The 26,921-nt window shown below is 43.4% G+C and overlaps 1 protein-coding gene across 3 annotated transcripts; it reads left to right on the forward strand.

Annotated features, from left to right (window-relative positions):
* The first annotated feature begins 227 nt into the window (after positions 1-227).
* On the forward strand, positions 228-26,359 carry STAU1 (staufen double-stranded RNA binding protein 1). Of its 3 annotated transcripts, none has more exons than XM_058036126.1 (15): positions 228-334; positions 8,065-8,341; positions 9,135-9,259; positions 9,996-10,152; positions 11,037-11,175; positions 11,864-12,029; positions 16,775-16,873; positions 18,205-18,435; positions 18,988-19,131; positions 19,725-19,871; positions 20,679-20,751; positions 22,141-22,460; positions 23,195-23,317; positions 24,633-24,718; positions 25,375-26,359. In XM_058036126.1, the coding sequence occupies exons 2-15, from the start codon at positions 8,149-8,151 to the stop codon at positions 25,460-25,462; spliced, it is 2,091 nt and encodes a 696-aa protein (XP_057892109.1). In that variant the 5' UTR covers positions 228-334; positions 8,065-8,148; the 3' UTR covers positions 25,463-26,359. The 3 variants fall into 3 exon arrangements, with proteins under 3 accessions (XP_057892109.1, XP_057892111.1, XP_057892110.1); XM_058036128.1 differs by having other exon boundaries at positions 25,389-26,359; XM_058036127.1 differs by having other exon boundaries at positions 18,223-18,435.
* The last annotated feature ends 562 nt before the right edge of the window (positions 26,360-26,921 follow it).

Here is a 26,921-nt window from a genome sequence, read left to right on the forward strand (position 1 = left end):
CCCGCACAGGGCACGCCGGGAGTTGTAGTTTCTCGCTCTGCAGCTCGCGCGGAGCACGCTGGGACTCGTAGTCATCACGGAGGGGGCGGTGCTCCCGGCAAGGCGGCGCGTCTATTGGCCAGAAGCGCGGTGAGGGGCGGGGTCTCTGGGGGCCCGCTCCCTGCCGATTGGCTGTGCGGAGGCCCGGCCCCCGGCGCGATGCCGTCAGTTCCGGCGGGCCGCGCCGCCCCGCTCATTCTCTTTGGTGTTTGCCCTGTGCCGCCCCGCCGGTCCCGCCCGGCCCATGGACTGAGCGACCCCCGCCCGCCCCGGCCCGGAGCCGAGCCCAGCGCAGGTGAGGGGGCGCGGGCGGCCTGGGCCTGGCGGGGCCAAGGGCGGGAGGCGACGGGGCCTGGCGGGCCCGCGCCGGGCCGGAGCCGAGGCCGGGGCCGGGGCCGTGGGGAGGGGGCGGCCTGGAACCCCCTGCGCGTCCGGGGCTCGCCCTGTGCCCCTTCCCGGCCCGTGGCTCATCCCGCGCACGGCCGGGCTGTGCCCGCTCCTGCGGTGCCGGGAGACCGCCCCGGCGGGGAGCGGGGAGCGGGGACCGGACCGCGATGGGCCCGGCACTGGCGCCCACGGCCCCGACCTGCGGGGAAGTGTCGGGGCTGACGGCGCTGCCGCCGTCCCGGGCGGGCCGTGACAGCGGCGCTCCGCGCCTCCCGCAGCCGTGGCAGCGCGCCCGGGGGCGGGGGGTGCTCGCTGCCCCCTGCCCGCCGTCCCCGGCGCGGCTCCGGGGCGGCAGCGGCGGCTCCCGGCGCAGGGGCCGGGGCAGCGGAGCCCGTTCGGCTGCCGGGCCCCGGGACGCGGCTGCGGCCGTGCCCGCCGAGCGCCCAGAGCCCAGCATCCTCCCGGGCCGAGGCGGCAGAACCGGAGTGCCGAGCCGGCCGGGGGCGCCGCGGGGACAGCGCCAGCCCCTCCCGGCACGGCTGAACGGGCGAGCCCGGCTTTCCCCGCGCTCCCACCGGGGCTCGCAGCCGGCGCTCTCCAGGATCACTTCTCCCTGTTTTTCCCGCGGTGTAAAGCAACAAGTCCCGTGTAAGGCTTCCCCTGCCTCTGGCTGGCTACAGGCAGCGCAGTTTGGGGTGTCTGTCTGGGCGTGCTGGACCTGGAAGTGCCAGAGCCGTTTTTATGATGTATTCATCTGCTCGGTATTGTTGTTGTTGCTTTTCCAGCAGGTTTAGGGCGAACCTAGGAGGAGCATCCTTTGGAATGTCAATGAAGGCTAGGTGTGTGTATATATATATGCATATATATACACATATATCAGTGAACTAAAATATCTGAATGAAGTCTGTGGTCTGCTTTTGGAATGGTATATTTGTAAAATCTAATTTCTTCTAACTATAACGTGCAACTGTACTGCACAGTTCCCTTGCTCAAAGTGGAGGCAATGTTTTGAGTTTGTTTTTTTAATACTAGTGGACATGAAAATTTGAGTTCTGATTATGAAGCTATGGCTGCATTGTAATAAAGTGATTTCTGCTTTATCTGTTGATTATTTCATACATGCAACAAATGTGTGTTCTGACTTACAGAGATTCACTCAAGGTCTGTCACATCTTGATGAGAATGTAAAAATCTTTTACTATATTTTCTATTTTCTGAAGTTGTATCACAAACTTATTTCCAAGCTGTTCTAAAAGGATGCATGCAAGAAACAATTCCATTTTATTTTGTTATTTTAAGCAGCCACTCTGTTCAGAGTTTTTCATAACATCATGAATCATTTTTGCACTATCAGTAAAGTTAGTCAAAATGTGTTTTGTGGCAAAATTATTCATAGGTTGAAATAAATTTGAGGTGATATGACTGTACAAAGTCAGAGCAAAACTGGAAATTGCTTTGTACCTTTCAGATCTTCCTGAAGAACAGCAGCTTTATTTTGGAGAGAAAAGAACATTCCAAAAGCCCTTTTCCTGGCTCCTTTGGCCAGGCTCCTTGCCAGGGTTGGTTATTTCACTCGAGGTGCTGCAGATGCCCCAGGGCAGTGCAGGAGCTCCGGGCACGCTGGCTCTCAGCAGTGTCTGTGGGTTCTGTGTCCCGGTTCTACTGCCGGGAGAAAGCCAAACCCCGCCAACTGTTTTGTCACAACACTAATTGAGCTAGAAGTATCAGTTAGGTGTTTATTGATTATATCACTTCCTGGCTTATCAATTTCCTTTGTTTGGCACTGTCTGGTTTATGTGTATGTTTGGTAGGTCCCTCTTTTCATTCAGCTGTTACTTTGAAGTTTTAGCTTTTCTTCTCTTATCAATAATCCGTATCTTGGCTCCCAGACTATTTTGCATAACATTTAGTTTTTGTACCCTTACCAAAAAGGGCAGCATCTTTTTCTACAGTGTTACTTTTGGGAAGGACCCTGTCTTGCAGAAATGTTGCAGAAGATTTATCTAAGAAGAAAACATTGTTCAGCCAATATTTTACATTTTGTGCAGATAGCATTAATTCTGTAAAATTTAGTCATTGTTTATCAATTTATAGTGAGACTTTCCAGTTGTAAATAGATGATGTTAAACACTGTTGCAGCAGCTTGAGAATTTTATGCTGTATGTTACAAAGCTCCCATAATGTGGGTTTTTCAAAGCTATTTTAGGTAACAGTATCTCAACAAATCTCCTAGAGTTTGTGGATATTTATTTTTTGTGCCTCAAAATAGTTGATGGTTGTATCTGGCATTTGCCCTGCTTCAGGTGCAGGTGGAGCAGAGGGGGAGTGTGTGCCCCAGGGTGGGAATGGGGCACGACTGGTTCCCTGCAAGGGCCACAGGGAGAGTGTCAGGAGCTGCACCTGGCGAGGCTGCCCCTGCTGAGGAGCGGGCGCCTGTGTGAGTGCTGCTCCTGGCGGGGAGGGAGCTGTCCCTGCGCTTGCAGGGGGCTCTCAGCGCTGAGGGCAGCCTGTGGCGGGCGCCCCGTGCCCGCTGTGCGGCCAGGCTGGTGTCCCTGGGCCGGGGCACAGGGCTGTGAGCAGGGCTGGCAGTGCAGCCTCTGCAGAGGCAGCCGTGCCGGGGTGACGGCCCCCACGCTGTGACAGGTGTGACAGGGACTTGCGGCTTGCCCCGGCGGGGGAGCCTGTGCCGCCGGGGCAGAGAAGTTCAGGGTGGCTGCCAGCAATGGCTTTCTTGATGCATTTTAAGCCCGTTGCCTCTCATTCTGTCACTTTAGCCATAAAGAACACATTGTTCTTTTCCACTCCAGAATCCTTTCAAGTAGGTGAGCTGCTGGTTCTCAGCCCCCAGCCAGCCCTTTCCTCTCCAGAACACACAAGTTCAGGTGCTTTAGCAGTTTTCCCGTAGGTTATATTTCTCTGAAGGGAGTGTTCTGGGCTTTTCCTCCTTTGCTTCTGCTTGGAGCCTGGTTCCCAGTGAGTGCAGGGCTCCAGCTGAGGGCTCAGTGTGTGAGTGCAGAGCAGGACTAGTGCAGCCCTCGCTCGGGCTGGTTCTTGCTGCTGCATCTCGGCCTGGGGAGGGCTTTTGCCGAAGCAGCCTGGCGGTGTCAGCTTGTGCTAGGAAGTGCTGTTGGTTGTAACTCTTCTCCACTCTGCTGGTGCCCGTCAGTGGTGTCTGCACAGCCCCTTGGGCTTGTTCTGCTGAGGTGGAGGGCTTCATTCTTGGCAGAGTTACCAGGAATGGCTGGGGGAGAAAATTCTCTTGTCTTTATGCAACTTGGTCTTGACCCTGCCTGCAAACGTGATGCATTTCCTTGTTTTTCAGGTACTTAGTTTAGCCTCCAGAAAACCCTGTAGAAGAAGAGTTGAGCTGAGTGTAATCCTCTTGTGTTCCCTCTTCACTCTGCTGTTGGTAAACACGAGGTGTGCTGCCAGCCTGGTTCAGGCTCTGCATCCTCCTTGGTCCCAGCAGCAGAACTGCTCACAGTCCTGGGAGTTGGCCTAAGAGTTTGAAATGCCTGTCTGAAGTAAATTCAGGAGCTCTGTCCTCTTCTAACCCGGATCAAGATTGGGCTCTCCCCCATTTTGTAGCTGGGAATGATGTTGCTGGCATCTGCACGGAGTTGGCTTAGGCATGGAAAAGAAGGATTAAACACTTTGTGCTATATTTGTAAGCAGAATAAAATAGGTTTTGATTTCCATTTAGAGCAGTCCGTGCAGTGACAGGTTTCATATGCGGCACTGAGATAATTTTGTTCTGAAATGGATTTAGCCTATTTGTGAGTGAAATCACTAGATGGGAAATGTAGCCAAAAGGTAGAATTTTTATCATTTTCTGTGATTTGTAGCTACCAGAATTTCTCAGTTTGTGGCTTGCTTTTGGTTTGGCTTTGTGAATGAAGGTCTAAGTCTAATTTTGGGAGCTGATCTCTAGGGCTCTTAGGAAGAACTTCACTACAGAAAGGAAACCTCACTACAGAAGGAAAATTGGCAAGTGACTCCTGTAATTCTGCAAATAGCACTATTGTGAGATTCTAGTGCTTGGGTGAGAAACATCACTTGGGGCAGGGAAAAGAGCAAGGAAGATTCTTGGATCAGGTTGGAAATTCTACTTGGAAAAGCAGCTGAGTTGAGCAGTTTGTCAGTGGTAATGGAAGGGTCATACCAGTCCTTGTGATCAAATAGATGAGGCAAACTCAGTGCAGGGTGAGAGATTCTCCAGACAAGATATTTTTGTGCCTTTAGGAAGCAAAATGCTAACTCTTTTTTCTTTTAGGCATTCTCCATTGTAAATATCCTATTTAGAACTAAATACAAATCTTCACTCTCTGGATCTCCTAAAGGTACTGGAAACTTACTTAAAACATTAAAGTTTCTTACCTTTCTATTTGCATCATATTAAAAAATGACAAGTTGTGGTAAAATATGATTATCCATAGGAAGCGTTTGATTTTTGTTTGGTCCTCTGTCTTCTACCTGCAACTCCCGTGAGAATTATAACACAAAAAGTCCCCAAGAAAACTTTAATCTAAAAATGCTACATTCTTTTACATATGAAGATCTTAATTTATTTTTGGCTGAGTGGACTGACCATGCTCACATATTCGTTCATTTCTTTGGTTACCCCTAGTGACACCTGAACTTTGCGTTTTAATGTGTTCAAAATTTCTGGGAATGTTCTAGGCATTGATCCACCAAAAGAAAATTAAAATCGGAAAGCAAGTACTGAGCAGTCCTCTGTCAGCTGGAGATCCATGAAGTTCAGCATTGCCCGCAGGTGGCTGAGTTGTTTGAGGGCAGCCACCCGGGGCGGGGATCACCTTCTAGTGCAACACTGTTGTGGTGACCCTGCAAAACCTCTTGTACGAGGTAGCGAAAAGTAACTGTGGGAAAGGAGCAGTTCTGTAATTAGCTGCGGGCTCGGGTTGTGTGAGTAAAACATTTGTTCTTTTGAACAAGAAACGCGTTTGGATATCTTGGATATCTGAGTGGGCTTTAGTTCTAGCAATGCCTTGAGTATTGAGTAGGGATCACTTGCACCAGGAGGTGCAAGTTTTGAAAAGTTTGAAGTATCTAACCTCTGATTTACATGGAAAAATGCCCTGAAATTCTGGCATTGTTGTTCCTCTATCCACCAAAACAGCCTTTATGACTTGTTAGCTTCAACTTTCTCAATTATGGTGCTTTTTTCTTGGATAGTTAGAATTTTAGCCTGTTATAGGGTAAAGAGCATATTTCTTTGTAAAAGCACTGTAAACCCTTTGAGAATCCCCAAATAACCTATAGTTAAATGTGCAATGATGGACAGTGAGTTCTTTTACCTGAATGAAATACTTCCCACAAATGAACTAAAGCACTGTCACCTGCACAGGTAGCTGTGAATGCAAGCACAAATTGCAGTTTGTTTTGTCAGGCTGTTTTTGGAAGGTGCTTGTCTCAGGTGTGGGATGTGCCCTGGAGTCCCCAGAGGTTTCTGTGTTCAGGGCTGCAGAGGAGCTGGGCCGTGCCTGAGAGCTGCTGGGAGCTCCTGGGGCTGGGCAGAGAGCCCCGGGGTGGTGCCCTGCTCCTCCCGGCCCTCAGCACTGCTCTGCTCTGTCCTGGGGCGCTCGCCTGGTCCCTAACACCGCGCCGTGGCTGCCATGGCAAAGATAGGGCCTTGCTTTGAAAGCAAACTGCTTGTACAAGTTTTCTGGAAACAATATCAAGCTTCCTTTCCAGCACGATCTCAGACATACTGATGTTTCTGACATCAAAATAACTTTTGCTGTTGTCCTCTTAAAATGGGTGGCTGAAAACTGTAACTTCAGTTCCTTAGAAAGACATTGCATTTCAGCAGGAAAGGAGTGTGTTTGCTTTTCTCATTACAAGATTTCAGTGCGTTTCTTTGTCTGCAAGACTTTGGTATAGTCTTTGCCAGGCAATTACTATTGTTGTGTTATGTCTGAAAATTTTCAGTGATTCTAGTGATGCTCTTGGGAAAGAAATATAGTGATTGTGAAGTTATTACTCTGGAGTCTTTTTCTAAATACTTTTCTTCTTTGTCTTACAGTTTCTTAGATGTCCTCTAGAGAGATTCTCTAACGCCACTCTCACAGTTACAATGCACCTCATGTGTAACTGCTGCAAATTCAGTAGTCAATAAAGGATTTGTTATGAGTATAATCTGCATACGTCTCTACTGGACTAATGAGACCTGAACTGTTTTTGCTCTCTAGTAAAAACAAAGTTATCCAGGTGGTAGTATGATAAGTCTGACATGTTTATGATGTTTTTTTCCAAAGTAAAAATACTCCAGATGATAGATTTGGTGGTGTATCTGTTGTTTCCCAGTACTTTCTTACCTCTTATTTAATAGATAATTAAATTTTTCTGTCCATGAATGTATTAATCTAGGTTCTCCCTTTAGGCTTGTTTTGTCAGTAACTAGCTAAAAACTTCCCTCTGACTCATTGTTGCTCCTCTCACATTTGGAAATCCATTCACAGGTTCAGAATTTGAAGCTCACAGAGCACTAGTGGAGTTGTGTTGCTGCTAATAGCCCTCTGGTGGTAGCTAGGGCACTGATTTCTCCTTTTCACCTATGAGTTAGGAAAGAATAAACCTTTGTTTGCTGCCCTAATCAGATCTGTAGGTGACTGATGTGTGTGTGTGCATGTTTGAGTGCCTTGGTGTGTAAAATGGATTTACTTGGCTGTAAAATGTATTTTTAATAAATAAATTGATACGTGGCTTGTAAGTGGATCTGGACAGCTGACCTGTTTGTGTCTATTTAGGTTCCACTGGCTGAACATGAAGATAATTTTGCGTCCATGTGGTAGAGAAATCTAATACTAATTTGTCAGCACAGGGAAGATCTGTCACAGCACTGCACACGGGCTGGGGCCCTGCTGCGCTCCCAGGGGGTTTAAATGGCCATAGGTGCCCATGAGCACTTCCTACACTTGCTTATAGTGCTGCAGAGCCAAGTGACTCTAAATTGATGCTTGAACTGTGACTGAGACATGCCCTGGCTTAAATCGAAGTAACCTTCAGGATACATGTAGCTGATACAGTTTGTGAACTCTTACACACCTGCTTTTCCCAGCCAGACCTACTTCAGCATTTCCTGCTGGACTCCAGCTTTTCCCCCTCATCAGCAGCTTGGCATTCTTGATGATCCTGAAACTCTATGATATAATAATAAAGGATGTATTCTCTAGATAGTTTTTTCATAAAGGCTGCATTTATTTCTTGCCCTCCAAGTGAAAAAGTTTAACTTCAAGTGGTAGAATGCATGAAATGTAACTTGTCCGTGGAAGTTGCTCTTTGTTCGGTGTATAACCAGTGGCTCTGGGTGTAAGTAACAGGATTTGCTTCTAAGTGGATTCAGTTGTGGGGAAAGGAGATGGACAGTAATGAACAAGCATAAACAAAGCTTCTGTACTACTCTTCTGTGAATGAAAGAAATGTGAAACACGATGGGGCGTATGGCTGGAACTGTGCTGTGCAAACTGATGTGTGAGTGACTAACTGGACAAAGTGGGAACAATGACTGCTTGGTTGAACACTTTTTCCCTTTTCGCTGATGGAGGAATTATTTCAGTAGGTTGTTAGAGAATGCTAAATATTTAGTATAATCTATTTTTCATCTTTACATTTTAGGTCAGCAATTTGGCTTCCAAAATTGGAGTTTGTCTGCGTTCAAAGCTGTTTGCCTGCAGTAATCTGCTCTGGTTGGAAGTGAACATGTCTCAAGTACAGATTCAGAATCCTTCTGCTGCCCTTGCAGGGAGCCAAATACTGAATAAAACCCCATCTCTTTCACAGCCTTTGAGTATTCCTTCTACTACCAGTTCTTTGCCCTCTGAAAATGCAGGCAGACCTATCCAGAACTCTGCTTTGCCCTCTGCTTCAGTTACATCCACCAATGCAGCTGCAGGTAAGATAGAGGGTCAGTAACTATATCTTTTTAATGCTTATGGTTTGGCATGATATGTTCCTGATGTCTTGCACCTACATGTAATTTAAAGTAATATTTATCCAACTGCAGTAGTTCCCTATGGAATGAAATCTGTTGGAGACATGTAGGAGCATACTTTTACATAAAATTCCAGCAATTAATTGATATGGTTTTAATAGTGAAGAATATTTAAGTTGTATTAAATTTTTGAAACATTACTATCAGTCTTTTCTACCAGTAGCGTGTTTTAAATATGAAAAAATGTTGTTTGAAATAGTTTTTTTAATTCTGTTATCTTTAGTTATTTTATGACCAGTTTAATGATAAATATATTATGCCATCAAAATGCAACAGAACAAGTAAAAGGTAATAAAAATAGCTAATTGGGGAAAATAGGACAAGAGATATAAAATTAACAGAGTTTTTGAAATTATTCAAAGCAAGGGATAATGAGGAAGACTTGGAAGATTTGTTCCTTGACACATACTAGATGAGATGTGAGCTGTTTGCAGGAGTCTTCTACCTTCATGCTTCATGCTTCAGGCTTGCGTTAGAACCGTGAATTTAATGATGGTGCTTTTTAGGCATGAGCATTGCTAGGAAAACCCAAAGTTCAATAGGTTGTTACCAGTTTTGGCCAGTGAGCAAAGCTGTCTATTCCAGCATTGCAGACAACTAGATGCTAAGCCACTGAGATTTCTTTTTTTAATTAAAATTTGTAGTAAAGTTCACAGTTATCAGTTCATTTATCAGATCTAATGTAACCTTTCAGCTCCTTCAAACATGGCAAACCCCAAAGAGAAAACCCCCATGTGTCTTGTGAATGAATTAGCCCGTTTCAACAAGATTCAGCCCGAGTATAAGCTTCTGAGTGAGCAAGGTCCAGCTCATTCTAAGGTAAATGTTCATACCAGTTTCTTACTGCTGCTGCTTCTCTCCTTCACCTTCAGGAGTGGGAAGGCAATGTGTGGGATTTTGGTGCAAAATAATCCAGAGCAGTGGAGAAGAAAGGGAAGCCCCCAACAGAATCAGTGGTAGGGAAGTGTGAAGCTGGTGGCTGGGAAGTAAAAAGTTGAGGTCCAAAAAATGTTTCATGAGCTTCAAGGTGTGAAGGAGTTGACATTTACAAAAAGTATTGGAATAACATTCAGAACATCTGTACAATTGTGTTTCATTGATCTGTGGGCATGTAGAAGCTTTTATGGTACATTGTGAACTTAACTTTCTTCAAACTGATGAAAAATGTCTTAAATAAACCTTTTAGAGGATTAAAGCCACAATGGAGTTATGTGTTACAGAGAAGGGTGAGTTTCCAGTCTGCTGTTCAGTGACATGGGCACAGCAGCTCTCCTGGGGCTGTCACCTCTCCCCACACTGCTTTGAGTGTTTATCCTGTCAGATCTCATGCAGGGTACTTGCCAGCTACAATTGTTGTGAAATTCTTAGTTCAGTAATCAGGAAAATCCTGTTGATGTCCAAAGTGATGGAAGTCTGGGGATGACATGGGAGTTATGGATTACTGTATTCTCAACTTGTGCATCACTGAAAGACTCATTGTTTTGTATTAGAGAGTCTGATAAACTACATAAATTTTGAAGAAGCCTTTTACAAAATACCTGTTTGTGGTTTTGAGGTGTTTACAGTGCAGCTGACTCTTGGGGACCAGCATTGGGAAGCTGAAGGAACTAGTATTAAAAAAGCGCAACATGCAGCAGCTGCCAAAGCTTTGGAAGGGACAAAATTCCCTAAACCTACGGCTCGTCCATCTCGTAGTGAAGGCAAGAATCCAGGTATATGCCACAACAAACTGATTTAAAATAATCATACATAGAGAGAATACACCTTTCTGCTTTTGGTATGTATTGAAGTTGTATAAAGATGAATTAAAACTGTGATTCTGCCTGTTTAACAATGGCAATTGTCAGCTAGCAAGTACTTATTTTGTCTGTGCATCTGTTCCATAGGTCATTTTCTTTTGGCAATTACTTTACACCAGACCTCTTGTACTGGATTACAGCTGATTTCTGAGCCAGTGAGACTTGTGGTAGAAAAAATGACACTTACTGAGTGTTCTTTCTCCAGTCAGAATTGACTAGGAGTCAGTTCTTCATGCCCACAATACCAGAGAGAAATGTTTTAGCCCTCAGTAGCAATTTACCTGCCTTTTGACAAAGCCAGTTGCAATTTGAAAATGAAGAGTCATAGAAACCCCTCTAGGTCACTGAGGACAGAGAAATGTTTGATCATTTTCAGTAAGCAGGAGACACAGAAGGGATGTAGCATGTCTGGTAACTTAAGTGTATTTGGAGAAATTTCTTCACTGCAGAAAATTCTTCTTCTTTGTTAGATACAAAGAAGGTAGGTAAATTAGCAGCTTCAGAAATTAAAAGCTAAATGATAGAACCCTCCAAAACACATCCAATAAAAGTTCCCAGCAAATTCACTTTTTTGTAACAGGATTTCTCACAACTTTACGAGGCTGCTTTCATGTGCATCATATAGACTTATTCTCTTTTTGTTCATTAGCAGTTCTGTTTGGAATTCAGTCATTGAAGATGCTGCATGTGGCAAAAGTTGAGCTCATTTTTCCCTGCTGTGAGCCAGCAATAAGAGTTTTAAGTTGTCTCAGTTCCTTGTGACAGGTGGACAACCCTTTCTATTCCTTTTTCTGTAGACAGTGTAACCCCCACAGTGGAGTTGAATGCCCTTTGCATGAAGCTGGGGAAGAAGCCCATGTACAAACCCATCGACCCTTACACGGGGATGAGATCCACCTACAGCTACACCATGCGAGGTGGCACCTACCCCCCACGGTAGGTGTTGGCTCGGGTGCAGCCCCCCGAGCACCCCTGCCTCGCTGCTGCCTCTGGGAGCTGCCCGTGTCCCCTTCAGGGACGCTCCCTCCTGAGGCAGGAGCTTTGGAGAACTCCACCCACCAGTATCTCTAACTTGCCTTATTTCCACTGCTTTATTTCTTTGGGGTGGGGCAAGGCAGCTGGACTGAAAGTTGAAGTGTTTTTGAGAGTATTCAGGTATAGCCAGCTTCATGGAGCAAATAGCTAAATATATAGATAGCTAAGTATTAGGTAAATGTTTCTTGCATTTCCTTTCAGTGTAAAAGCAAAAGTGAAGAAAACAGATTGATGCTGCTTCTTCTGAAACTATTTAAATTAAAGTTGCAGTTTAAAGAATTTTATGTAGGCATAGGAACTTAAAATTCAAAACTTCCTAGATTGCGAAGTCTGTAGAAGTGCGGTCATGTTCTCTTGGTGTAGCACTTGGTCAGAAATGTGTTCTTGTTGTAAAGCAAGGAATGTCAATATTTATTTCAAAGGTAGCTCACTAAAATCTTTTAGACTCTAAATCAAAATTTAGTTTTTTAAAACTAGTGCTTCAGTGCTGGTGTGGTTACTGATATCCAAGAGATTGACCCACATCTGACTTAGGTGTCTGTTTGCTTTGCAGGGCAAGTCATTTGCTTATTCCCTGCTCTCTTTGCAGGTACTTTTACCCATTTCCTGTTGGGCCTTTACTTTATCAAGTGGAGCTTTCAATTGGAGGGCAGCAGTTTCATGGGAAGGGAAGAACAAGACAAGCTGCTAAGCATGATGCAGCTGCTAAAGCTCTGAAAGTTCTGCAGAATGAGCCCTTGCCTGAGAAACCAGAGGTGGGAATTAATCTTAAGTGTTGTAAGCATAAATTGCTAGAATAAACTGGGATATTTTTTTCCTTGTTGAGGAGACAGTTGGGAAATCTAATTCTGTGTAGCAGTGGTGACTTACTTGTGTCAATAGAAACACTTTGATGTAAAAGCATAAATTTCTATGGAACTACCATTTTCCCAGATGAAGTTACGTTAATTTTTTTACTGTCATATTTTTCCACAGCAATGCTGTAGACCTCTGTCAGATATGAGCACTGGAAGCATAGATAGGAATTAATATCTTACCAGGTACAGATCATATACAAACTTCTGAAGAAGTGCATAAATGGGCAACATAAAACTCAGGCATGGATTTACTTCCTATGACAAATTCCTGCATGATTTTGGAAAGAACCACTGAAGTTCTAGAAGAGCAGGAAATGCATAGAAATAGTAGACTCAAACACACGTTTTGATAGGAATATAAGAAGTCAATTTTTATCCCTTCATATATTTATGGCTGCCCAGCACTTTCCATTCAATACCATTATTGTGTTTTTCGTGCTTTTTTGTTGAGTGGCTTTAGGCAGAAGGTCTCACGGTGAGCACAGGAGTTGCTTTGCTGCTGGGCTGGCTGGGAGCCTGCACCACATCATGTATGTTGGCTGCTTTGGGCAAGGACAGAACTGTAACTTGCAATCTGGGGAGTGTGAGAGCTTGCTGGATATGGAGTCTGGCTGTGTGCTGAGAAAGAAGGGAAATGAAGAATTGGAGGAGAAGGTAACAAGGGGTCTCAGACTGAGAAAAAAAATCACTGAGAACTACCAGGAATGGCAGGGCAAGAGGCTTGAAGAAACATGAATCCAAGGGACATTGAGTTAAAACTTGGTGTGTGTGGGAGTGAGCATTGCCCAGGCGATTGGGCAAAAGCACTGGACCTGACAGTTCAGGGCAGAGGCTTGGGAGGCACTGATGGAGGTTGCTTCAGGTAAGAGAAAGCTCTCCTGGAGGAATGCAGACTGAAAGATGGAGGGAAAAGAGCATGATGCTGGGAACAGGAGCTGGGACTGGGGCTGAGCCCTGCCCTGAAATCTGAACTGGTGGCTGGCACAGTGTGGGCAGGGGCCAGCTGGTCATCATGCAGGAGAGGCCAAAGCAGAGGAGGATGTTCCCCTTCAGTTCTGGGAACCCCAAATTCTGGAATATTGTTCTGTGACAGTGGTGCAGAACATCCCCTTTTTATGCTCACCCTTGTAACAGATGAGCTGCTCTCGTGGGCCCTTTTCCCCCTCAGGGAGCACAGACCCAGGGAGAGCAGCTCTGCAGGGCTCACATGTCACTGAATTATTCTCTGTTCACTCTTCTAGGAATGCTTCAGTACAGGTCACTGTATGAAAGTATATAGAATTGTGGAGTTGAATAGCGTGAGGTCTTGAGAACAAACTGCAGTTGTTGTAGGATGCCTCATTCTGTGTGAGGGGTGTAAATCCAGAGGCAGAGGAAGTAAATGAGGCAAGAGACTGCAAGAAGGGAGGATTATTAATAAAACAGGACCTGAATGGTGTCTTGAGCTTGAGAAAACTGCATTTGTCATTTTATTTTTCAATTTAAATTTGACTTGTCTGTAGAAGGAACAGTAGGAAATACAGCTTAGAGAAAGGAGAGTGAGCCTTGGAACATGGTGTGCTGGTTTATAGCAAGTACTTGGATAATCAAGTTTTCATTTAAAGTTTGGTACTTAAATTCATTGATATTTGAGGCTTTCAACTGTTGTAGTTTTAGGAGTGTCTGAGGGAATTGTTTCTGTAGCAGAATTTCACCATAGCCAAGAGGAATGTAGAATAAGGATGGTTGTGGTGCTGAGTGAATCCTGTTCATTCCTGCATCCAGTGAGGCAAGGGCCGGAAAGGATACAAGAGTGTGAGGTCATGAGAGGTGCTGTTAAAAATGCCTGTGTACAACAGAGGCAAATCAAGATTTCAGAAGCAGACATAATCCTGATACTTCCTAACAGTCATTTGATGTTGCCAGTAATTTTTTTTAAATGTAGTTATTTTGGTGTATCCCATTTGAGTGTGTTCTTATGTAAAAAATATTCTGATGTTTGAACTCATGTGTTTTAAGGAGGAGTAATTTTGTACGTTCTTATTATTTGGGGGGATTTTTTACAAGTTTTTGTTTTTATGGAATTTTACTCTTGTTTTTTTAAGTTGGAAAATATTTGGTGCATAATAACAGTTGGGCGCAGTGATCTTAAAGATCTTTCCAAGCTAAATGATTCTGTGATTCTAAGAAGAAATCATTGAGTAAAATGATTAGACTTTAAGGGAAAGAAGGACCATTTCCCACACCTTTTCAGGTGCAAATCTAGGAGCAAGTGGCATGAAAAAGCATGGAATAATATTGGCTCTTGGCTGGACCAAGCCCTCCCTAAGAGCTGTGCTGAGTGTTGGAGCATTGAGGGGGGGCTGTGGTGGGAGAGCTCACAGGGACCTTCAGTGTGGCTGGGGTTGGATGTGCTGCTGAAGGAGCAGGGTGCGTTACTGGGCATATTCAAAGACAGATGATAAAACATTGACTTAAAGCTTAAGAAACATGGAGGGCTGGGCTTCCTAGCATGATTCTTAGGCAGGAATTCTAATTTTGCCTCAAAATTTGCTTCTGTGTTTGTTGCCAGCTCACTTGGTAAATATCAGCTGCTCTTTATACCCTTAATGTGGAAGGACAGGCTCAGACTGATGGCTGTGGTTAGTCACTACAGTGCTGGGCAGCAGCTCCTCGGTGTTCAGCATTTGCTCACAAGCAGCCTTGAGGAAGGGAAGGGAGCTGGAAGGAGTTCCTGGAAGAGGGCAAGTCCCTCGTAATGGAGTACAGGACTTGTGGAATTTGCTTGAACAACGTGATGAGAGCTAAGAATGGCAAGTGCTTTGGGGTCTCATTCAGATTTAGAGGCACATAATTCTTGGAGAGTTTAGTCAATGCAAACAGGCAAAATACCTCAAAAGCAAACTTATGCATCCTCTGCCTTGAAGGGAAAGGGAGAGAGAGTGTGTGTATGACTATTTTTGATTTATAAAGTAAACTGATCCAGAACTCAAGTAGAGTCAATCAGTAAAATAGTTGTATTCTGTTAAGGGTTATTTTGCTAATAATTCACTCTTTTTAGATAAAGGTATTGAGGAAAAGAACCTTCATTTTGCACTATGCACACAGATCTGAAATGCACATACACTGCAATAGAGCAGATAATTCCATTCTATTTATTTACATTCTCTTGAGAGGATATTAGTGGGAAAATTTAATCCAATAAAGAGAAGTCATAGTCATCCTCACAAAGAAAAATGTAGGAATTTGAAACTCTAGAATCTGTCTGAAATTACAAGGAGAGGAAAAGTGCTTGTAATCAAAGTTGTTGTGGCAGTGTTGGTGAGCGAGGGCAGGGACAGACCATTTCTGGCTGTGCCTTAGGAGTTGACATGTTGCTCCTGGGAATATGCTGCTGTTCCTTTGGAGCTTGGCGCCGGGGCTTGGCAGACGATGCTGGAGACCTTAGGGGGCTGTACTGGGCCGGGTTTGCTCGGTGTGGAGCAGAGCAGGGCTCTGGGACAGCCCCGCCAGGAGCTGCCCTGCTCTGCCACAGCACCACAGGGCCAGGGCTGGGCCCAGACTCCAGCCTGGTGGACAGGGGCAGCCCAGGAGAACAGTGCAAAGTCTGATGGGACAGTGGGAGGAGTGAAAACTTGAGATTAATTTTGTCAACTATTTTTTATCTAAGATAAGAAAAACCTGTCTGAACTGGTGGGATAAAAAAATCCTTTGTGTTTTAAACTAACCTGTTAGTAGCAGACATGGGGGATGCTTGCTGCCATCCAACAGCTTTTAATCTATTAAAGCTCTCTAGCTCAGCTCCCCTGATGCTGCTCCAATAAGATACTTAAATCATTTTTATTACCTGGTTGCATAACTAGTATTGTGGCATGATATAATCAGTGATATTGTTCATCTTTATCATAATCTTTCCAATATCACTACTGGACACCTAAAATTTCTCTGTTGCTGTTGACATGCATCAGCTCACGTTGGTGCCAGCATCAGTGAAGACACTTTTGGAATCCCAGTCAGAGTTTTACCTGGAGATATGTAGACATGCCTGTAGGAAAGCTTCACTGGCAGTGTTGTCTCAGCAGGTTTGAGTTCTCAGAGATGGTCAGCATTTGTTTTAGGGCAAGGATGCTCTTGACCTGAGAAAGCAAAGCTGTAGATGAGGCACTTACAAGGGAGCATGTGAAAAGACACGACTGTGCCAGGGGCTTGTCAGCCATCCCTCATTCACATTGGTCCCACTCTCAGAGTCTTTATTTTTCCTGCCCTTTCTCTTACCTGATCCTGTCTTAGTGCTTTTGGTGCAAATGTCCAATCAGTATATGAAAATTGTATTTCATAAAGGTACTTCCATTTGGAAATCAGTGCATTTAACACTTCGATTTCATTTTCTATAAACGCATTTTTAAACCTATTGGCCCTTATTCCATTTGTTCTTTCTTGTAATGAGCACATGAAAATATGAAGGTTTGAAAGCTTTTACGCATACACCTTAATGAGCTTTTTAAGATTCAGTTCTGTAGTATGTGGGCTGCTTTTCTCCACATTCATGTAACATGACAGTAAAGGTTAGAGTATTTAAAATTTTGAGAGTTCAGTAAAGTGGTTGAATGGATAAAATTCAATTTAATAGGATCTTTATTTTAAATAGAGTATGCTTCTTTTAGGTTAACGGAAAAGAACCAGATGATGAAAATCTCAATAAATCTGAAATAAGCCAAGTTTTTGAGATTGCACTTAAAAGGAACTTGCCTGTGAATTTTGAGGTATGTTTACTTTACAAGCTCTAGATTTGTTTTTATTAGACTATTAAGGGTATGCATTAAGTTGAGTCTCTCCTAGATAACCCAAACAACTGACTTTTAACATGTCTTGTTAGTTGTGAATACACTTTAACCTTTGACAGTCACCCTGATTGTCTTGGAGTTTATATGGTAAAGGGAAGAAAAAGGAAAAATTCACCTGTTCATAAATTCATGCCCTGAAACGATCACATAGAGTGAACAGCTACACTGTGGTTGTCTGTGCAATCTTTTTTCCAAGCTTTTTAAGAAAAGCTTATTACAGTGAAGAACCAAAGCCCAACCCTGAATTAATGATTAGAACATGGAAGTGAGTAGAGCTCACTCTGAAAGACACATATGGAAGTATTTGCTTAATTAAGCACTGATCTGGACTACCCATGAGTGCAGAATCTCACAAGTAGGTTTCTTTTCTTGCCATGAGGTGACCTCATGTGCACCTGACTTTCCTTTCCCTTTGGCCTGGCTGCTTGCTGCCTCTTTGCCCCTCTTGATCATTTCAGTTATCCTAAATTAGGAGCTTCCACAGGAGCATCTCTGTTTCATTAAAATATTAATTTATCATGCTGCTTTTCTGAGCTGGCAAAGTAACATTTAATCCAACCATCTCAATTATTATAGTAAGAAAATGCCATTGTGTGTAACTAAATTGCTTCTGAAACTGTTCTATGAAATTTTACATGAAGCTTTCAATTATTGCAGATTAGCCTGAGTATCACTGGTAAAAATACACTGTCACACAAAGCCAATTGTGGGTGGAAACTCTTAAAATTAATTCTTACTTCTTGACTTTATGGATATTTTGGAGTATGATGTGTTTTGAATGGAGTTAAAAGCCTAAATCTGTAGTGGGCAGCTGTCTCTTAGATGTCTTCTAGTTTCTTTGGAACTTCAGAGTTCAGAAATCAGAATTTCTGGACTAAAATGCTAGATCCTAAAGAGTTGCTTTCTCCGTAATATTTTATTGCTGTACCATGATATATTTAATGAGGTGCTGTTAACTGTGGGGAAGTACACACTGGTGAAATAGAACAGTCCTGTTTTTATACTGAAACAGTAAATGAGTAAATTAAATAGGATGGGTTAATGACTTGTGTAAATACTGTTTACTGCTTGCTGCATCTGATCTTTTAAAAATATATGCTTAGTTGGGTGGGAATATGTTATTAGAATATGTTTTACTTTTTGGATTGTATGAGAATCTAAAATCTCTTTATCCTTAGTTCTTGAGAGAAGTTTGCTATAAACAATGTGCCCTGCCATTTTTAATAAGTGTTTATCACGCTTTCACTCAGTTTTTCCCTCTGAAACAGGTGACCAAGGAAAGTGGTCCTCCCCATATGAAGAGTTTTGTAACCAAGGTATCAGTTGGAGAATTTATGGGTGAAGGTGAAGGAAAGAGCAAGAAGATCTCAAAGAAGAATGCTGCAATAGCAGTCCTAGAAGAACTGAAAAAATTGCCACCCCTTCCTACAGTTGAGAAAATGAAGCCACGAATCAAAAAGAAAACAAAATCAATAGTGAAGGTAAGGGGGAAAAGATTGGAAATTTTACTGTGCAAATAATAATCAGAGAGGCTTTTCTGAGTCGGTTTTAAACACTCTTCAGCTGCTCAGCCTTTACCAGCCCTCTGGTGCAACAAATGAGCTAGTACTTTGCTCCCACTTTAATGGGGTTCTGACACCACTTTTGTAGCAGTTATCAGTAAATTCAGGATGAAAGAGAAGCCTTATAAAGGGAAGAGCAGCACATAAAAATCAAGCTCTGACTTTCAAGCCTCAGACTTTACAGCTTCAGGTTTTGCTTGTACAAATTCTCCTGCAAGCTTGTCCATCCTAATATAGCAGGATTAGAATTTGTAAAGCTACTAGCAGGGTAGGTTACATGTGGTCAAGTGTGATAGTGGAGCCATATAAATTCAGTATTTCCCTTTGGCTGTGACAGTGTTTCATTAAGCAACTTTTATTTCAGTATTTTTAAAATCTAGAGATGAGTTAATTCAGAGGCATGCTGCATTCTGTCTATTAAACCGAATATTCATAAAGTTTGGCTTATTTCCTAAACACTGTTCTACATAGCTGCAAACAAGTCCAGAATACGGTCAAGGAATGAATCCCATTAGCAGACTTGCCCAGATACAGCAGGCCAAGAAGGAGAAGGAGCCCGAGTACATGCTCATCACAGAACGTGGGCTGCCCAGGCGCAGGGAGTTCGTCATGCAGGTGGGTGTGATGGCACACAGTGGAGGTGTGGCTGTGGCAGTGGCACACAGCTGGAGGTGTGGCTGTGGCCCTGTGACCATGGCATACAGCTGGAGGTGTGGCTGGCACCTCATTTTTTATTCTTACGGCAGTCAGGTTGTCAGGATGATATACAGGCTTAACAGATTTCCATGACATGATTTAACAAAATATCTAATGGGCTACATTCACAGAAGATAAAGGTTCAAGAAAATTAAAAAAAAAAATTGCACAGGGCACCAGTAGTCTATGTTGTAACTGCCTAATGTTTTAATTAACAGGAGTATTGATACTCTCCTTAGAGGTACTAAGCTGCTTGTATTTTGTAATGTAGGATTTATTAACACTAACTTGGGTTCCCAAGGTAAGATGATGAAATACAATTCTTTGTGTGACTTTTGTTTGGGTTTTTTGTGCTTGAAGGCCAATGATTATTGATAATAAATGACAGCTTGCTCAGAACAATGATCACTTGAACTATTTTGTGACTCATGGCATGCTGGAGACACAGATCACTAATAAGGGAATCCCAACACTACTGCTTAAGAATTGAATTTTCTTCCTCTTCTGCCCAGGTGAAAGTTGGTGTACACACAGCTGAAGGAATGGGCACGAACAAAAAGGTTGCTAAACGCAATGCAGCGGAAAATATGTTGGAAATTTTAGGTTTCAAAATCCCTCAACCTCAGCCTCCAAAACCAGCATTAAAGACAGAAGAGAAGGTGAGTCTTGAGGAAGCAGCAGCTTGTTAATGCTGCAGCAAAGCCTGAGCTGAACAGAAGCAGCTTTGCAAGGCAGTAACAGGATAGGTAGTTCATTCTCTCTGCCCTACTCGAAAACAGTTGTATTGAGGGCACTGCTCTCTGAAGAAATATTAAATATCCAGTGTTTTGGATACATTAAGCATTTGGGTTTTCAGGTAAATGAGAGTCTCATCAGACGGATAAATTAATGTATTCATGCTTTATGAAATGTCTCAGAACCTGTGATAATTGATGTGTTGGTCTTAGAAGCTTGCAGACCTGTAGGTTACAGTCCTCTGCTAGCAATGGTTTTGCACAGCCTTGTCACAGTTGCAGTGAAAAGTTTGTTCCAGGTCTCTCTGAGGAAAGGAGCCTTCTGTGTTCTGCTGGTGATTCAGCAGATGCTACCAGGGAGCTCAAACAGCAAATCCAGGGTTGCTTTTCTCCTTTTCATGCATGTGCTCATTGGTATCTGGTATGCTCCCCTCAGCAGTACCAGTGACTAATGGCAGTTAAACTGGCTTTATTCTGGTATCTGGTTCTGAGTAGCTGTGTTCCTAAACTACCACTTCTCTGAGATGTGGTAGTTTTAGGCCTTCAGTGAATAAGAATCACTGAACTTCTCTTTTTTTGATAGCAATGTAGTTATTGATGTTTTAGAATTATAAGTTTTTCAGTAAAATTTTGGCTGATCAGATCACCTGCATCTTGGAAACTTTAGAATTTTGGGAAAAAAAGTCTAAAAGGGATATTGTGTGTTTGAGTTCTTTTCCTTTTATTTTTAAGACCCCAGTGAAGAAACCTGGTGATGGAAGAAAAGTAACCTTCTTTGAGCCGGGCTCTGAAGAGACTTCAGCTAGTGAGTAACCTGGTGAAAGCAGCAGGGCCCAGCTGTGGGTGTCAGGTCTGTTGCCAGTCCCTTCAGCAGTGCCATCTAGCACTCTGGGATGAGCAGAGCAGTGGAGCTGCTGCCTTGCAAACCAAATGGAGTCCTTGGAAAGGTTTGGTTATTCCTCCCAAGGCCCCTGTTCCTGGCGTGAAGATGAGAAAGGGTGCCAGTACTGACTGGTCAGCCTCAGGCAGAGTTGGAGAGGGAAGGAACCACCTCAGTCTGTGCCTGGTCTCTGTTGGCTGAGAGCAGGAGCTGTGCCTGCCCTTGTTTCAGGCAGTGAATAGTTGTGATGGTCCCACCCAGGGTGGCAGGCTGGAATCAAAACACCTCAAACCTGGCCTCCCTGTACACAGACATTGCTTTCTGGAATGTCATCTGGTGGGAGGAATCATTATGGAAAGTTTGTCTATCACCACAGATTGCTGTTCTGGAGAGCATATTTCAGGTACTTTACATGTTTACATATGACTTTGCTATTTAAATTATAGTAAGTTGGAATTGACATGGACTTTGGTACTGTTTCACTGCATCCAGAAGATTTTAGGTAAACTTCTGAACTTCCTATTCAGATTTTGCTATTCCTGTTTTCTTCCATTTACAAATTTTGGCTTTCATCCTTAGACTTGAAACAGCTCAGTCCTGCAGAACTTCATTAATCTGTTCTGCCATAAAAATGACTCCTTTGGTTTATTTTGGTGGCACTATCTTCCCCACCTTTCTTGAGCACGCCTGTGCAAGTTTCAGCCATAACTCTGTGTGAGTTCCCCATAAAAAGCTGTTCTTATCCCTCTTTAACTTATACCATAATGTCAGCAAATTGCTGTCAATTGACTGTGGCTGGACATTTGCTGTAAATAGTCTTACCTCTTTGTGCTAACATTCCATTTTACCTTTCCTACCTGCTTGTTCTCACCATATACAGTTTAAACTTTGTGAACTGTCACTCTCTTTACATCCTTAATGGTGGCTCTGGCCATTCTGTGCTTTCATTATTTGCTCCTACAGCTTAAATAATGGAATAGAAAATTCTGAAAGCAAAGGATATATTTAGAATAGGGTTGCAGCTGAGGTGTCTGTGAGCTTGACTGATCTGGAGAAGCTCTTCCTGGAGATAAAGGTGCTCCCTTTGGCAGAAGCAGCCGTTGCACTGAGTCAGTAATTCAGTAAGAAAACTCTGTCTTGATAATGCTGAAGCTCTGACCCTCCAAAGGCTGATTGAGCCTTCCAAGTTTGTTAGTATGTCAAAAGTAATTTGAAAGGAATTATTTTTTTCCAAAGTGACTTTTGGTGCCCGTGTGTGCCTGCAGGAGGGACTCTCAAACAGCAGCTCTTCAGTGTGCACCTCTCTCCTCCCAGGTAATAAAGAAGATGAGTTCAGGATGCCTTATCTCAGCCATCAGCAGCTTCCTGCTGGCATTCTTCCCATGGTCCCTGAGGTTGCACAGGCTGTAGGAGCCAACCAAGGACACCACACCAAAGAGTTCAGTCGGGCAGCTCCCAACCCCGCCAAGGCCACGGTGACGGCCATGATCGCCCGGGAGCTGCTCTACGGGGGCACCTCTCCCACTGCCGAGACCATTCTGAAGAGCAGCAGCTCCTCGGGACACTTCCCCCACGGGCCTCTGACCAGGCCCTCCGAGCAGCTGGACTATCTTTCCAATGTCCAAGGAATCCAGGTAGATGTTCAACTTCACGGCACTTCTTCCAAAGCTATTGTTCAAAAGCTTTTCAGTTCTGTTGGTGAGAGATGAGTTCTGAGCCTGCTGAAATGCATGTCACCATTTTTCTTTACCTATGACACGTGCCAAATTTTACATCTTTTTAAATTTAATTTGCAAGTGTGCATTTCTGTACCATTCTCAGCCCCAATTCACTGCTACTCTGAGGTCTTGGAAGAATAAAAAAAAAAAAGGCAGCATTAAAATAAAGCAGCATTTTCTGAAAATTGTCCCAATATAGGAAGACATTGTGGATTTGAACTTGGCTGATGTGAAATCAGATTTTTTCACTAATCTGTCATACATGAATATTTGCTGTAAGCTCTGCATTTTCTCACATTTGCTCCCTTTAATGGGAATTGCATTAAGTTCCTGTATTCATATGACAGATGAGCTCAGTGGATCAAAAAACAATACAGAAATTTGAAATGCAGTTAGCAGTGATCAGAATAAAGGGTCCAGTAACAATCATTATTAAGTAGCCACTTGCATTCAGGAGCCTTGCCAAGCTCTTTTAAGTACTAAGAAACATTTTAAGTGAGGTTAAACTTCAAATGGAGGGGCTCTACTAACTGGGAGAACGATGAGAAGAAAGGCTCAGTGTCATACATTTGCAAATAATCTGTAGCAGTTGTGATATACTTCCAGTACTTGGTTAACTGAAAAGAAGTAAATCCTTCTCTTTTCTTCAGGTTGAATATAAGGACTTTCCAAAAAATAACAAGAATGAGTTTGTATCTCTTATAAACTGTTCCTCTCAGCCACCGCTGATCAGTCATGGGATTGGAAAGGATGTGGAGTCCTGCCATGACATGGTATGAACATTGCTGAAATGCTGCTCTTGGGCCTTCCCTGAGGGGAAACCAAGGTTTTATATCACTGATGGGAGCAATTAAATGTTCTACGATTCCCTGGCTAATTTTTGTCTAATATTTCACAGGTTGCAGAAATAATGATTAATAATAACATAATGTAATCTAAATAATGCTTAATATGCTAAACACTTGATCACAGTTTTGGTGTACAAGAAGCACATATGCTTTGTCTTGATAGTATTTGCACGAGCCCATGACAGTAAATGCGCAGAAAGGAATGTATAAACCTAACAGCTTATTTCCTTATTATATCAGAATGGGCTGATGTTTCATTGGGAATTGTGATACTTGGGCTCAGGTTCCCAGACTTGCAGTGGAAGTGGAATCCCCTATGGAAGAAATGCAGTTCAGCATTGGATAGTAAAAGACACTCTAAATCTGTTCGGCTCCCTTTATAAAAAAGATTTATTTTTTTTTACCAGTGCCTGAAATATTTCTTTGTGAAAGAATGAGCCTGCTAAAGTGAAACCTGCAGGGGACTTTGGCTCTAAAAGACTTTAGGTGAAGCTGATAGGATGTTCTCAGTCTGCTCCCATTCAGAGGAATTGTTCTTTTGGTCTCCAGAGGTGATCTGAGTGTGGCAGCCTGAAGGAGTCATTTGCACTATTTGAATACCCTTAGGAAAACCTGATTCTGCTGATTTTTATACTAAAAACTGTTGCAGTACTTTACTAATGGACACTGTGAGCCCCCTCCTCAGTTCAGGGTTCAGCTGTCACTAAGGCACGTGCCAGAGTCAGGGGTATGCTGGAAAACTGCACCTGAAATTGCTCTGAATGAAGTGGGGAAAAAGAAGTCAGTTCTCAGGGAAGGTGTCTGACCTTTAGCCGTGGCACACTGGCCCTGCTAAACAGTCACGTGGGCCCCTCCTGTTTTGTAGTTTTGATTCTTGTGTAACTTGTTTTCTTTTCTGGAAAAGGACGCTGATTCTGTGTCTTTTTCTGTCCTTTTGTCTTAAGCTCTGCACAGTTGGAGCTGTTACTAATTTATTGTCTCTTTTCTTGCTGTTTCTAGTCCTGGTGTGTTAGTTTGAAACAAGTGCAGTGGGAATCCCCAGTCACAGCACCATCCAATTGTTTCATGAAGCACGATGAAATTCTACACCTTTGCATTTTCCACCATAATTATGGAACTTAAAAAAATTCTTTAAAAATATCGCCAAAATAAGAACATTTGTTTGGGTTAAGTGAGTGCTTTCACTAAGTTACTGAACTATCTGGAGGCTAAATTGCTGAGTGCTCTTTCTTCTTTTTAGGCTGCATTGAATATTTTAAAGTTGCTGTCTGAGTTGGACCAACAAACCACAGAGATGCCAAGGACGGGAAATGGACCAATGTCTGTGTGAGTTGTTCCCATCCACGTCCCTTGCACTGATGCAAATTAACCCTATGAGAGTTTTTAGACAAATAACATGTGAGGGGTTTGATTTGCCAGAAAGGTTGAAATGCCAAGGGCTGTTTGCCTTCCAGCAGGACCAGAGGGAGGGTTGGATGGTCAATCCTGTCACTTTCACATGTCAAAGGCAAAGCACTGAGCAGGAGTGAGTGGGTGACGTGTGCTGGCTGTGGTGTGACCCCAGCCCTGTGTGACATCTCTGGGCCCCAGCAGCTCAGCTGCCCCTTCCCATTTCTCTGTAAGGAGTGTGACTCTGCAGTGGCTTGGGGTTCCAAGTGCTCCTCTCTCTCTCCTGCAATCTTGTGTGTCACAGGTAAAGGGATATACAGGGGTCAAAGCTCATTTTCAGCAGAAGCATGGAGAAGTGCAGATTATTCTCTTGGCTGGGTGTGGGAGGAGAGAAAGTTGAGCCTCTCATTCAGATAATAAGCTCTCAAATTAACAGTGGTGAGATTAACAAAGTGCTAATTGATTGAAAATCAGGGCAGTTATATGGTAACAAATTGTTAAATGCACATCAAATTATTTGTATCCAATTTAAAGTATCTTATTTGTGGAAATAGTGTTTTGTCTCCTAAGTAACAGGTGTTTTCTCATTTTAGATGTGTGAAACAAGAAATGGAAAGTGACCCTCTCCTCAAACCGGCGAGCGCAAACCCTTTGGGACAAACACTGGACAGCACTGCCTGAAACAGGCTCTTGACTGAACCCAAACCTGAAAGCACCAGAGAAAATCAAATGCTTCCTCTTAATGTAACCTAACTGTTGGAGTGCTACAGTCTCTACAACCTACTGTAGTGTCTAAATCATAACTGTTGCTTTTTCTTCAAACAGTGATACATTTTTAGTTTCATTATGTTGTTTTGATTGAAATGACACTATACATTTTTCATTTAAAAGTTTCTTAATTGTATCTAGAACCATAGCACAGTTTAGAAACTTTGTCTTCTGAGACTGACATGTTACCTGTGAACTAACTTGGGAAGATCATATCCATGTATGTGGTTATTTTGGTTTTATTGGAATAGCAGCGTTTCACTGGAAACAGGCTGTGTCCCACCATTTTAAAAAGCCCCATATTTTTGCAAACCAACCCTAATTATCTAATGGTTGAATGAATTTAAACACTTTAGGAATTTTAAACTTGGTTTGATCATTTTTGGTTAATTTCTAGTTTTCTTGAGTGTGGGGTAGGGGAACTGGAATGCAACGTGACTTTCAGTGATCTCTGAGCTGTGTTTTAGGGACTGTGCGTTGGTGGCTCACAGCTCACTACAGTACAGGATATGATCTCAATGTAGTGCATATAAAACTGCAGATTGATTTTCCTTGAGTGCTTTATACTGTTTAATTACATCTCCATGTAGGGCTGAAAAAAATTACCTATGTTTATATATAACTGTGTTGCTTTTGATGTTGTGTTCTTGCGCACGGTCGGTGCGCGCTGAGGTTTGCATTGGTCCAGGTACAGCACGATAGCCGCGCGAGTTCAGTACTGCTTCCGTTCATTGTTTACGCTGGAATTTTTTCTCCCCATGGAATGTAAGTAAAACGTAGTGTTTGTCACCAATAAATGGTAATACTAAATTTTTTTTGTTAGTTTATTCCTGTACACCACCACAGGGGCTGCTTTTTTATAGATTTGTAATGCTTGTGCTCTAGTCTGGGCAGTGTGTTGAGCTGTGGAGTAACTTCCAGTGGTTCTTGAGTGCATAGAGAATGTTCTATGTTCTGTGCTGTGCAGGGCGTGCAGACCTGGCAGAGCAAGGGAATGCAAAGTAACGTGGGTACAGTTTGTTATTTGTGCCACAGTGTTAGTGCAGCTGTATTAATGGGAGCTCAAACTGGACTTTAAAGTGAAACTTAAAAGTTCGCTTAAACGAGGAACCTGGCACAGCCAGCGGATGGGACTATCTCGAAGTAGAGACTTTAACTCTGTTTCCTTGTTTGCTTGTAAGCTGAGCCACAGCCTTGCGTTGCCTCAGCGCTGCTGGGGGCAGTGCTGCAGAGCAGAGCTTGGCTCCTGCAGCAGCGCTGGCCCCAGCACGGCCCCGCAGGCTGACACGTGTCTGTGTCTTGTCCAGTGTGAGCTACGGTCAGTGTTTACTTACCTGGGACCTGCAGGAGCAGTTCCTACACCTGTGTGCAG

Source organism: Melospiza georgiana, chromosome 17 (assembly GCF_028018845.1).
Source record: "Melospiza georgiana isolate bMelGeo1 chromosome 17, bMelGeo1.pri, whole genome shotgun sequence".
In the NCBI taxonomy this organism is placed as follows: domain Eukaryota; kingdom Metazoa; phylum Chordata; class Aves; order Passeriformes; family Passerellidae; genus Melospiza; species Melospiza georgiana.

Bases quoted from the DNA above. Each gene is read 5' to 3' on its own strand.
- STAU1 (XM_058036126.1), top strand. From the start codon at position 8,149: ATGTCTCAAGTACAGATTCAGAATCCTTCTGCTGCCCTTGCAGGGAGC. The intron at 11,176-11,863 runs GTAGGTGTTGGC...CTCTCTTTGCAG, and splicing joins GGTGGCACCTACCCCCCACG to GTACTTTTACCCATTTCCTG. The intron at 19,132-19,724 runs GTGGGTGTGATG...TCTTCTGCCCAG, and splicing joins GCAGGGAGTTCGTCATGCAG to GTGAAAGTTGGTGTACACAC.